Source organism: Gymnogyps californianus, chromosome 1 (genome assembly GCF_018139145.2).
Source record: "Gymnogyps californianus isolate 813 chromosome 1, ASM1813914v2, whole genome shotgun sequence".
Lineage (NCBI taxonomy): Eukaryota > Metazoa > Chordata > Aves > Accipitriformes > Cathartidae > Gymnogyps > Gymnogyps californianus.
Window position 1 is genome coordinate 117,463,403 of NC_059471.1, and position 13,761 is coordinate 117,477,163.

General features: G+C 38.7%; 1 protein-coding gene across 1 annotated transcript in view; it reads right to left on the bottom strand.

Moving 5' to 3' along the window:
- Positions 1-12,428, bottom strand: part of CD247 (CD247 molecule) — a 60,468-nt gene extending 48,040 nt beyond the window's left edge. Inside the window, exons 1-2 of the mRNA XM_050893041.1 lie at positions 12,292-12,428; positions 11,173-11,423 (exon numbers count right to left, since the gene is read on the bottom strand). Coding sequence (XP_050748998.1) covers positions 11,173-11,423; positions 12,292-12,428 — 388 coding nt within the window. The remainder of the gene's footprint in view (positions 1-11,172; positions 11,424-12,291) is intronic.
- Positions 12,429-13,761: the final 1,333 nt, after the last annotated feature.

Here is a 13,761-nt window from a genome sequence, read left to right on the forward strand (position 1 = left end):
AAGTGTTATTTGTATATCAACAACTGGATAAGCGATTTAAAGTTAACAAACACAGCTAACAGAGTGGCCCATCTTGATTAAGCTTGGACACTGGTTTATTGGAGAGCCTACACACATTCCAGTGGCTTTCTAAAGGTTACACAGTAAATCAGCCACAATTAAAAGTACAAAACCTGCGACCCCATTTTTCCATTTTCTTGCTTTATCTAAAAAATAGCACCATTTCACTAAGGGGAGAAAGACTTTGTAGAGCAGTGAGGATGATGGGAAGTGTCAGAATTATCTACAAATCCTTCAGACAAGATCCCAAAGTTCAAACTTCCCAATTTAAAAATTTTACATTCCATTCATGTTGATTTTTCTTAGTATCTTAATAGCAATCTTCCTAATCAGATAGATTAAAAAGCACCAGAAGATACTTTAAAAATATTCAGAACTACAACGAAAAAATATAATTAGGAGTTAAACAGAAAAACACTGAAAATAAAAACCTCAAACCAAAACTGCTTTAGGAATTAAACATTATTTAACTGCAGACTTCATTAAAACCACTTTGTAAAATCATTTATACATGCAAATTGACAAATAAAAGCTCGATAGTATAGCTACTTAGAGGCACTCTTTTCCTTGGACATAAGGAAACCTTCTAACTATGGGTGAAGCTGAACACTACGATGTTTTTATTATAGTACGACCCTGAAGCTTCAAAAGAGATGAAGACCCCACTGAACCCAAAGGCAGAGAATGAGACACTTTCTCCTTTCCAAAAGGTTTGTATACGCTGCAGTCATTATGGTGGCGGTAGCAGCTCACAAAAACATCACTAAATTGGTTTTCAACTAGCTGATAACAGCATATTTCCTTCAGCATAGATCTTCGTGTGAGCTGCAAAAATCTGGCTGAGCAGTTTGGTAAATGCCCAAGCAGTTTTTCTGAAGTAAAACTCCTGCTAACACCACTGGGGAGCTGCCTAAACAAGATAGCTAATTTAAAGCTAGTTTAGGTATGTTTAAATAAGTGGCATTTACTAAAACACTGACATGACCTAATTAGAAGGAGAAAGTTTGACAGAAATTAAACACCGTCCCCACATTACAGTTACAGCATGTAGACAGCACATTTAGAGGTGAAGCTACTTGCCAAATCTTTTTAAATACCTGAAGCCCTCCTTTCTGGCTCCAGATAATCCTTGTCTTCAAGAAAGGTCAGTGCATGTGCTGGGCTTTCTCAGATTGCCTCTTCTGATCGTATTTCATGTTGCTGACTCCCTCAGACCCCTGCATACCCTTAAGATTTAGTAGCCTAGGACCTTCTTCTGAATCTTCCAGTCCTGTATAATTACATGTGGTTTCAGAAGTGGCAGAATCATCAATATATAAGCATATATTGTCAGTACTCATACTGATGTTATTCTTATATACCCATGCGGAAGAGAACAGCACCACCTCTATGCCCCATTTTGCAGGCAGTCTCACACACAGGAGTCTGCTTAGGGATTCTGGTCGTGCTGAAATACAGTCGCTAGTGAAGTGAGCACAACAATTTTTGCAAGGGTGGATGGAGAAACTCTTAGATACATGTACTCCATTACTTGACTGCAAAGGATTAAACTGACTCTATAAAATACTACAACTGAATTTCAGATTTTTTTTGTTTTTTGCATAGGTTTATCCAGTTCATCAGAAACACTTCCCAGTACAAATTCTGATGACACATTAGTTAGGGAATGTTTCTAGACTCCCATTAGAATTTCTCATCAAAACCAGCGAGTGTCTCTCAATGGCTTAACATGTGGGAGTCCCATTCAAGCTCCTGCTCAGAGCCAGACAGAATAAGGACTTGAATCTGGGTTTTCCTCTTCCCAAACGCAGAACACTAATTGCTCACAGACTTTGTTTGGTGTCTCACAAAAATACTTTGGAGGGGTTTGGTTTACCCCAGTGGAAAACAAGGGGAAAAAAAAAAATTAAAATCTTGCAAAGTTTTGCAGAAAGTTGATTCCCTTTAAGCTCTATTTTAAACCTGATATTCATTCTACTAAAGCCATCATGTCTAACAAATAGGCATTTGGCCCAAGATGTAAAAAGAAGAGCAAGAGAGAAAGGGGCAAACCTGTTAGCTACTTCTTTGCAGCTGAGAGAGATAAAATCAGATAAAAACACTTTGGAAAAGATGTTACAATAAGATAGGGCTGAAGGTTCATATCTGTAACTTCTTTAAGGGAGTTATAAAAAAAAGAAAAAAACTGTCTCAAGCCTGAAAATCTGCTGCTGCTTTTCCGTCAGAAGAGACATAGCTAACAGCAGCAACAAATGCATTATAGCGCTGCTGGGTTTTGAGGCAAGTAGTAAAAAAACCATCTGAGTTATTAGAAGAAAAGAGATTAATTTAGCTGCATGAATAGACAGGAGAGGGAAAATTCCAGTTCTGCCTAGTTCACATTAATACTAGAGACATCTGAAATTTAAGAAAGAATTCAAAACAAGGTAAATTAAAGCTGCTTCTTCTAGACAGAAGTAATTTTGTGAGAGACCTCTGGTTTTTTAACATTTGAGTCAAGGAGAAACACTTGGAGATGTGATCAAAATGCATCCTCAGGAAAAAAGTAAAATAATGAGCCCAGTATACATAATTTTTCATATTTCATTATATTTTAGGCGAAACTCTTCCAAAAAAGCAAAACACTTGAAGATCTGTAGTTATTGTCAAACTTTTGGAGATGGACCATAATGTTGAAGTTACAAGCAGTCTTTGTCAGAACTTTAGATCACATCTAAGACAGCATTGCTAATCATCTGGGAAGCAGTTGCCTTAAAACAAATTACTCCGAGTTCTCTCACAAGCTTTCTGTATAAAGAAGATGGACAATGTTGTGCTGTTTTCAAAAAAATTATTCCTAATTTGCAAGGGAAAAAGAAATCCATATTCTCAGCAAACTGTATTGAGCTTGATGCAGAAAGTAGAGGCCATCTGCCAAAACTGGGGATGGAAAAGCAATCACTCCATGCAGTGGTTTGAGCTTTCAAGCGAGTGCATTTTACGGCTTGCCGGCAGTCCATGGCCCCCCATCTGTGCCTTGACCCACATGGACCAGGTTACGGCACTGTGCTATGGGTGCTAGCATTCACTGCATAATTCTGCTCATATACAGCATGTGTGCATGTGTAGGCAAAGCTCCCATCACCTCCCTACTCAAACAGAAGTCAGACTGGGTCCTACTGAAAGCATAATTAAAACTAATTTTACTGAAAAAGATTTAGAGATTTTTTTTTTCTTTCCATTTTAGATGCTTATTCCGAGAAGCTAAATTCCAGAAAGCCTTTATGGCATATATTAGATGCATATTTTTAAAAGTAACTGGAATGGTGTTTGACCTTCTGCTTGAAGTCCAGATGGGTTAACTGTGCTTATCTTCTCTGGTCTACTGAGTATAGTCACGCTCATAATACGCGAATGCTCAGTTTTACATTTAAAAGATCAATGGTTTCAAGAAGTTAAAAATTAGGCAACTTGTGATGGGGTATTACTCCCTTTCCTTCTCAGGAAAAGGGAAATCAGAGGACAATTGTTGAAAATGGTGAGTTTATGATGTCATTTACTTTCACCAATTCTCTTTAAGTTTACGACCTGCGAAGATTTAATTCTTATACTTTATTCATCAGAGTAACCTCCCAGCAAAACTTATGCAGAGAATTTACATGTCCAGAGAGAGACTGAAAGAACCAGAAGTCCATTACTAATGAAGAGCATGTTACAGGTAAATGAGGAGAAAAAATTGCAGGTAACAAACAAGCATGAGGTCAAATCTATCGCTAGTCTAAGCCTCCAAAGTCAGTTAATTATCACATGGGTTACTTTGGTTGTGTTGCATTTGTAACTCTTTAAATTCCAACAGACTATTAAGTACTGAACCAATATTAATAGCAAGAATTTTTGCATTTCCTGAGAAATATGAAAAGAAAAAGTTATAATAAAAAAATCAAACAGAAAAATGCATACTTACGTTACTTCATACAGCACCACTCCCATACACCTCTCCTGAAAATCTTTCATTACAAATTCCCTTTACAGGTTCTAGTCTATAATGACTAAGACTTTAAGAATGAGTTCACCTATGTACACTAACTCAGTCAGGTATCATATCTTTAGGTAATAAACCATAAAATAGCAAATGAATCCTGAAAATTAGCAGCAAGTTGTTAGGAAGAAATCTGTAGAATTGAAATAACATTCTTTAAAAAATTATCAAAAGAAACTAATTTGCTACAAGACATTTTATGAACAGAGCAACTATACTTGGAGTAATTCACAGAATTGTTTGCCTGCTTCTTAGAAACTGTCTTTAGTTCAGGTAGACTTTTTTTACAAGATACCAATTATATAATATTTCTTGCTCTCTGTATCCTGTCTTCCTTCCTTCAGAATATGATTCTTAACAAAACTTGCAAGACTTTATTCTACGTTTTGCAATCTTCAGAAATGCACCTGTGTGTTTGTACAAAGTGCTGCTGAAATTACCTCACTTATGTAAAAGCCCAAACTGATGATACTGTGCAAATTCACATCATGGAGAGAGAAACAGAGACAGAGAAAGAGAGGGAGATGACTCCACATAATTCCGGTCAGACTTCTTTCTTGGAATTGGTTTTAAATGGCTGGATGGGAAACAATGTAAATAGCAACAACACATAGCAGATAGACACAGAAATGACTTCTCCTACCAAAGATTTGATGTTGGGTTCTCTGACTGAAGCTTGCTGATATGCAACCGAAAAAATTATCTAATACTATAGTAATTATACAACTATAATGTATAATATGATACAAGTCAAAATTTTTCTTTGCAAAGGTTTAAAATTCTGCTGTATTAATTGTGAGATGTAAGGTCTCAGCCCAAGAATCCAATTTATGTATACTTTCATTCAAACAATTCAGCTATTTCTGAATGACAAAACAAACATTTGATAACTAGGAACATGCAGTATCTAATGTTAGGATGTTGATCTCTTTCACTGAAATGATGTTTGCCAAGAGTATTTTAAAAGTGACATTGTCTGACTATACCAAACTCTTGCTTCAAATTGATCTGATAAATAATAAATTATCATTAATAACGTTAATTTTTAGTTTGAACTGAATTTCTATATTAACTAATTCAAAATAAATGTTTTGCAAATAAAGTATCCGATTAGTTTGGGCCCTGCTCCTGTATACAGATGCCTGCACAAAGAACCCCAATCCACTTGCAGGATCTGTGCAAGTACGAGGGTTTGCTCTCACCCATCTAATAGTTACCAAATGGACATTTTTTCTGTTTTGCCCCTCCCAAGCCTCAGTTTGATTTGTGAGAAGATATACACCATGGGGAATTGGAATGAATTTACAATACATACCTATGTATTAAATATTTGGGAAGCATTTTTGTAAATATTTGGCTCTGTTTATTTCAGGTTTGGCTGTCATGCCGATGACAGCAACATTCTAAGTGAAATGAATGCAAAACACCCGTGCTCCTCGCTCGAACAAACTGATTATAAAATTTGGATGAACAACCAGAAAAAAGGTTTTTTAGTCACATAGCGCTTTCCTTTATTCTATGGCCAATGTACACTTACTTGAAATAAAACACCACCCAAATTAGTTTTCCCTCATTAATTTCCTCAATACCGCATCTTAGCCCATTAGAAAAGTGTTTCAGTCCATTACTCTGACTTTTTTTTTTTTGTAAATAATAAAATTTGTTAATTCATTTTTACAGTTCAAGTTTTGGGGCTCTTAGGAAAGCTTCTGTAAGTGTTCTCCGGTTCCATATGTTTGATGTGCTTTTCTTTTTGACCAGGAAACTACTTTCAGTGCTTGCCAACTGCGAGCATTGCAGCATCCTGAGGCAGGCTGGCCTATCACCCCTCAAAAACAGCAATTACCTTAAAAAAAAAAAAAAATTATAAGTAACAGGTTATATAGCTGGTTTGCTCTTTTTCCGTTTCTGGAGCCATGCAGGCTTGCATTTTCAAGGTTTCCTTTACAAGCTAGAAAACTTGACTAGGAAACTAGAAAAGTTTATTTATGGTGAAAGTTAAGATTTTCACCTAAGAAAACAGCCTGAATTTTAAGTAAATTATATATGGTGAGATTTCTTAAAAACCCCACAAGTGTTGACGACTAGCCACCCTCTAGACCTACTCAGTGTGTCCTACTACAGTTTATGCTATCATTTGTTGAAAATTTTCCAAACTTCTTCCCTTGTCAGCTTCCATCAAATTATAATTTGGTATGTATATCTCAGCTCTGTATTATCTGAGCTTTCAAAGAGTTGTGTTATCATTATGGCTTCTCCTTCACTCAAAAACATAACAAATTAAAAAATGTTCTGCTACTCAGAAAGAGTCAGGATATAGATGATGTTTTCACTACAACTACGTCCCATGAAAGAAATAGGCCAAATAGTATGAGCATTTCATTGGGCTTTGCAACCTGCTTGCCAGAAGCACAATGTTTAACGTATTCTCACATACCAAAAGTACATGAAGATGGAACACTCCAAACTTGCTGGTCTTCTCATAAGACTTGACAGACATATAACAAAGTATTGAGAACAAAATACATAAAGGGCTTCCAAAGGTTGATGGTTTATTCCTAGCAAACTTGTAGAGATTCAAATATTTCGTATCTATATGGTTCAAAAATTGAGATGGCTTCTGTCCCTTAAACAGAGCTTGCATAGACACCAGTGCTTGTGATCTCTAAGGCTTAGGAGCTAGCTGTTTTCACTTCTATTTTTAACAGCTAAATTGTCAAAGGACTGAAAGAACTACACATCGGTAAGTCTAAGTTTCACAAAGATGGATATATCCATTGTATGTGGCTAAATACATGCATTTCCACTGTCTCCTGAGATCTGTGCATTTGAGTGAGTACACTGAAGAACTGCAAACTAAGCTTTTAATTTGCCTGCACTTTTTATCTGTTATATATCAAGTTATAAATCAGTTGCATAGGCAAAGTGGAGTTAAATGCCGTCATTGCTTTTCTGAAAAAAATCTGATTTGGACTGTCACATTTTAAAAGCTAAAAATTCTATGTATTTTTTGAAGGAGCAGAACTGAATTTGATTAAGAAAACAATATTCAAACCCAGTCTCAAAATACTACATTATACAACAGAGCAAATCAGAAAAAACTGCAAAATTTCAGCTTCTCACAGACTCTGGAATAGCATAAATTGTTTTCTTAATGCTAAAAAGAAACAGCAGTGAAACTTTAATTTAGCTGTTGATCGAAGTCGTATCACTAGAACAGCGAAAATCAACAATATGCTTATGAGTGCACATGCACATGGACAAAGTAGATACCTTTAACAGGATAAGTATGTTAAATTTTTTTTAAGAAGTTGTATCTTCCATTCATGCCACTCTAAAAACATACTCTATTTTCTTGCCAGAATAGCTGATGCATCTTACAGTTCTACAGACAATATAGACATTCAAATATATGATGAATTGAAGGAGGGGAGGGGGATTTGATGGTTATCTGCAATTGTGCAAGTAAGTATTTTTTCTTTCTTTTTTTAAAGGGAATTTGGTTTATGGGTTTACTCATCGTGCTAGTCACAATTCAGTTTGTGTGAATAACAGAAAATGGCTGTCAAAAGCTTTCCTCACATCAGCTTTGATTCATAAATCAAGTTCTTGTCCCCCTTAAGCTGCTAGTGAACCTCCTATTTTTCCCCCACTTTGGCTTTTTATCCACATAGTCTTAAGAAGGACACACTTACACAGGAGAAATACAAATATATTTTCAGATAGCTTTCTCTATTTTGTATATACTTCTCATCTAGCATACATGAAAAACCAAAAGGAATGCGATCATTAACTTGTTACTTCACTTATTAGGAATTTTGCTTGGAAGGGTTCAGATAGAAAGCACTTACTCTATAACAAGCATTAGAGAACTGAATATAGCACTGCAAGAGCTCAACAAATGTCCCTTTACAAAGAAAGGCTACATTTGCCTACATTTTGTTCCATTCGCTAATGTGCCAGTTCGTAGTTTTTTCCATGAATTATTAATGAATCATTGTGAACAGGCAGGAGAAAAAGGAAATAAAACATGTAAAATTAAGCCTTTAATTTTTTTTTCCCTAGGTGCAACAAGAATTCAGCTAGGAGAACTTAAGACAGCACATAAGGACATGGGGATGGTAGCCAAAATAGTCTGTATTTACTTGTTTGGATTTCTCAGATAGGCTTGTAAACAACTTTTAGTTTACATATCTTGCAGTTTGCAGATGTGCTGTCATCTGATGAGAAGGAAGGAACAAATGAACCCTAAGACCCATTACCTGTCCATTTTATCTTCCTGTCCATGAACCGATTAAAAAAAGGCTCCTGGCATCATGGCACCCAATGGGCAGAAGACACAGTTATGCAGAGCAGCAAAATATTGTGAAAATAAGGTGAGCAAGTAATATCTGCCAAAGGCTGACATGTTTTAGTTTCCGCAGAATTAGCAAAAAACAGGACACTGTCCAATTCTGTTCAGCAAACAATTCTGAGAAAAGTGATTTTGTAAAGAAGTGAAAAACAGGGAAGGGCTGTCCTTGAAGTCTTGCACATATATTTATATACATGTGTGTGTTGTGTATTTGTACAAATCAAAGTGTCATCTCATCAGCCTTAAAAAAAAAAAAAAAAGGGAGCAATTCTCCAATATTGTCCACAGTATTGTTTTATTGCTATTGAAGCCTGTCATACTTCAGACTAAAAGCTCTGTAAACTGTATGAAGACTTTTGCCATTTTAATTGTGACATTTGGGTAAAGTCTATTAATATTCTTCTTATGTCTCAACAAACAACATGATTAATGAAGTCATCTGCTCAGAAATTCAAATTATTTATTTTTACACACTTTTTAACAGAGGGGTTATAGGAGGACCTCAGCTAAACTTCCGGATGTACACTTTTGTACCTTTGAAGGGGGAAACACAGAAAACTAAATGTGTATATGATATGGCTTCCCTCTGTAATTGCTTGAAGGCCAAATTTGAGCATTCTGAAATTTGTGATATGGTGTCAATAATTCAAAATCTGCATCAGAATTTGTGGCCCATCTCTAGAATTACTTATTTTAAAACAATTTTTTCTCATGCCTGACATATTTACTTCAGTACTCAAAAGATCAAAAGGAAAGGCTTTGCAAGTTCATCAGTCCCAATCTTGGTAGCATCTTTCAATTGACCATTTGAAGAATGAGCACAAAACACATTATAGTGAAGTGGAATGAACTCACTGTAAGGTGGTATGCAGCTTACTGAATCTCTGTCCACTCTGAGCTTGTTTTATGAAAAAATAAAAGTTCACTTCACTCTAAGAAGGCTTGAAAACACTCCAGGCAGCAGCAGATCTTTTCTTCTGTTCATAGCTCTGAGCTGAAAAACCCATCTGTTTGGTCTCATCTTTGAACTAAATTCATGGTGATCTTACATTTTTGTTACTGTGTATTTTGCATCAATAGTGTAGCAACAATTCCACAAGTTTTGTGCTACATTTCTTCTATTCTACCTATACTCTTAGGCTAAATACTACTATTCTTCAAACTATTACAGGTATCCAATAAAAAATACTTCCCCTCAAATCCACAGGCAACCATCTCCAAATCAATGGCAACAGTAGCCTGTTCAAAATTTGATCCCATGTATTCTTTGTGAGTGTGAATACCCCTATGAGCTTTGCACCAGAGACCCCTACAGGGCTAGCTTTACCCATCTGCAAACTGTATTACATATTTTTCAATAAAAGTTTTCTGCTAAAAATGTACAAACAGGAGCCTGAACTACTGATAGCTTGTGACAGATTAAAAGGAGAAAACGCAAAAAGATTTTTTGCGGACGCATTTTGACCTAAAGTAATTTCCATACCTTTATAGCGCTATACACATCTATAGATACAGAGCAATGTAGAAAATATAAGTACCAGAAGTACCATACTTAAGTACAGTACCATACTTAGGTATTAGAAAGCGACAGAGGCCCCAGAGGTTGAATAGAGGGTGAACTGAAGGCATGCCTACCACAGAGCATATGACTCTGCTTAAAATTCTCCTGAAACATAACCTCCACAGATTACTAGAATTGGTTCCACAGCGTTAGCAAGTGGCTGCGAAACCCTTCTCTAATGTCCAGAAAACTTTCAAATAAAAAGTCTGTGGCAGTCGCCAAAGCTCTTCAGCGTAAGGATGGTGTGTTTGTTAAGTACAGTTAGGGCATACGTTGTGGGGGAAACTCTTCCAATGGATTTTGCTTTAATACATGCTCAAATGTGGCCTACTAGTATTGGCTGACTTCTCCAAATTCAGGCCTTGGCTGAGGCCTTCTCTGGATGTAAATTTTATTGCTCTTTTGATCTACTAAGCTACTACAAAGTACATTCCTCTCTCCCAAAATTAACGTGACTTTTGAAGATTTGTGCATACCAAAGCTGCTACACTTTCTGCCCAAGCGGGGCCAGCGTATGCACCACCACAAGTAAACACACAAAGATAAAAATGACTTCATTTTATGCTGTGTCTAGCAGAGACATACATGAAGGCAGAGGCATGAAAGGAAGGACCCTACCCTTTTTCTCATCACCTACGCCCCTCTATTTCCAGCCTGCCGGCTATGCCGTTTACTGCAAACCAACCACCCAACATGCCGTTATGAGCAACACGGCTCTAATTTTACCTAACTAAATTAAGAGCCTCTCTTGTGCAGATTACTGCAAGTGACTACATTTTCATTATTGTATCACACCTCCCCTTTTAAATCGCAAGGAAAGCTGCCCAGGTGAGGGCTGAGAGCCTTATTTAATTACAAGTTGTTGTTCAGCTGTGGCAGTTACTCTGGCAGGAGAAGAGGAGGCTGCACCAACAGCAATGGCTGTCCTCACCACCACCACCACCTCCTCCTCCTCCCAGCCCTCTTTATTGGAGCTCAGTTCAACACGATGAGTCCTGTCGCCTCGTTCACAGGCAGCCATGATTCCAGTCATGATTAGGAGGATAGGCATGGCTGAGGTCCTCATGCAGATGATACCCTCCTGCTACCAAAACGGTGGTGAATCCACTACAGAAACATCATGCTCTTTCCTCAAAAGAGCTTTAAAATAGCTCCTCGTAAAATAAAAGCCTGCCTTACCTGTGACTGGGAGCTGTGCCTGCGAGATGGCAAAGATCACGATCCTCCTCCACTTCATCTTGCTTGCCCGGGCGGTGCTGGGGAGCAGGAGGCCACGGGGTGAGGAGGAGAAGAGGTGCCTCCACCGGCTTGGCTCGTCTGCCGGCCCCACAGGAAGCTCACCTCCTATGAGGGCTTTCGGAGTCCACCTGCTGGCAGCGGCGCCGAAGCACGCGCCTTCCTCTGCCTTGCAGCCAGGCAGCCTCTGAGGTCTGGAGTTTATGTTGTTGGCATTGACGTTTGGGGTTTCCTTTTGTATCTCTTCTTGCTTTTCCTCTTTGCAAGGTGGTTTTTGGTGGGGTTTTTTTTCAGTTTGTCCGATGGTTCCTAGGTCATCCCAGTCAGCAGCTGTTGATCTCTACAAGAGGCCTAGAAAGTGTATCTGGTATCTAACTTGGCCTGACTTCAAAAGGGATACTATATAACTATGCCCAGTGTGCAGTATGGCATAAATTGAAGTTTAAAGTTGTAAGTTACAGTCACTCTTGAACAAGTAGCTGGCTAAACTGGTAAAGATATAAAGTTTATTTCTAAATCTAGTTGAAATATGGCCTTACCATTAGCAACTGAAAATGGCTGCACTCTCAGGGCTATGAGGTGGCCAGCATCAGGGAGAGCTGGACTCTGCCCGTCCTTGCAGACAGCGTCCACAGGACATAAAACACCAGCACAACTGGCCCTGCCTTACTCATTTCAGTTGTACCTGTCTATGAAATGGAGATGCCTTTTGATGTGAACACACTGCATCTTTGTATTTTGAAAGGGTGTCAGCATGTGCAGAGCTCTGGAGCCATTTTGTCCTCAGAGCCACCACAGCCCGTAGGGAGGAGAGCCTGTGTCATCTCTGCGGGAGAGCACAGTGTGCATCTCCTCCTCACTCGGCTTGAAACAGAAAGCTTGGCAGCCTCTAGCTACGCATGCCACTCCTACCTACTGAGTGGGCCATCGGATTCAACCTTCTTGCTGCTTGAAGCTGTCCTCTAGTGACAGATCCCAAGGCAGACCGGCGCACCCCAGGAGTCGGATGAGTGGTTTGAAGGTGGCTGCCGTCTGGGAGCTAACAAGGCTTTTCAGCCTCACGTTGTAGGCTCGCCCGTTAACACAGTCCTCGGAGCAACACAAAACCGAGCAGGTCTGCCCAGCAGCCACGCTGGCAAAGGCTGGTTTCCCACAGGTCCACGTTCTCCATCCAGCACGATGACTGCAGTGCCTCCCATGTTGCCCTAAGCCCCTGCCACCCCCTTGGCTCTCCTGTGCCTGCCTCTGTGTGGCCAGGTGGCTGGGCACGCAGCCCCAGGTAGCACATGTACGTGCTGACTGACTAACCCAGCAGCCCAGTGCGAAAGTGAAAATGCCCTGGTTTTTCTGTTGCTCTGAGGGGACTAATAAGATCGCTGCAGCTAGCTACACAAAACCACAAGTAGGAACAGGTTGTGTTTGAGCCTCCTTTGTTTAGCTGAATTGATGTTGACCCCCCAGGTCAAAAGTGGTTGGGGTGGTGGTGAGCAGCAGGCTGAGCCAGGAGAATCACAATGCTTGTTTCCTTACGAAGCCAAGCTAGTGATCAAATCAGGCAGCATTAAAGCAGTGCTCTGTAGGCAGCAGTGGATAACCACACAGGCAACAGAATAAGCACGCTTTAGCAGTAACCCAGCAAATGTCACTCAGAAGAATGCTTTGCACTATCAGCTGGAAAAACACAAGAAACTGATTTGTGCTAACCATATTAAATCATTTCATTATGCTTTTACCTGAGGACTTCAACATGCTTTTCAAATTAGCCCTACTAAAGCCGGGGCAGTTAAGCTTTTACAGATAAAGAAATTAAGTCTTAAGGGAGACAGGGAAAACAAGGCACTAGAACTCAAAGAGAACCAGGAATCAGGGACACCTGGGAGTTGTTTGGTTTCAGGGTTGGTTTTTTTGGTGCATTGGTTTTCTTTATTAAAAACATACAAAAAAACCCAAACCAACCACCACAGAACTTTTAAATGCATGAGAAAAAAGCAATGGGAGAGCCAACGAGTGGTTAGGGGTACTTCCTCCTCAACATTTCTCATTGCATTTTTATTATTATTATTAAGAAGTAGCAGCAGCTAATAAAAGGATTCATTTAGGGCAATAGAGGGGAGAAGAAACCTAGCATAATGAAATGAAACTAAGAAAGGTGAAATCTGGAGTTTTAGAAAAATCTTCCTAGGAAGGAGATATTAGACAGAAGTAATTTCTCCAGCAAAGTGTTAGGGCATTTATATGAAAATCATACCACTTGACACAGTGATGCCAACTCTCACTTTGTAAGAAATCTCACATTATTGTGCTCTTTTCAAATGTGAACAGATAGAAAATTTCACTTTTATTAACAGAAATAAAAAGTACATTTTAGACAACTGTGAATTAGAAAAGCTTGAAAACATGACTTAGATGCACCTTAAAGCCTAAAACTCAGCCTCCCCCCATCAAAATACAACTGGCTTAACAGAAGATTGCTATGTGTTTACAATGGTAATACTATTAATACACTTCAGGACCAGAGCTTAGGCTGGGAGG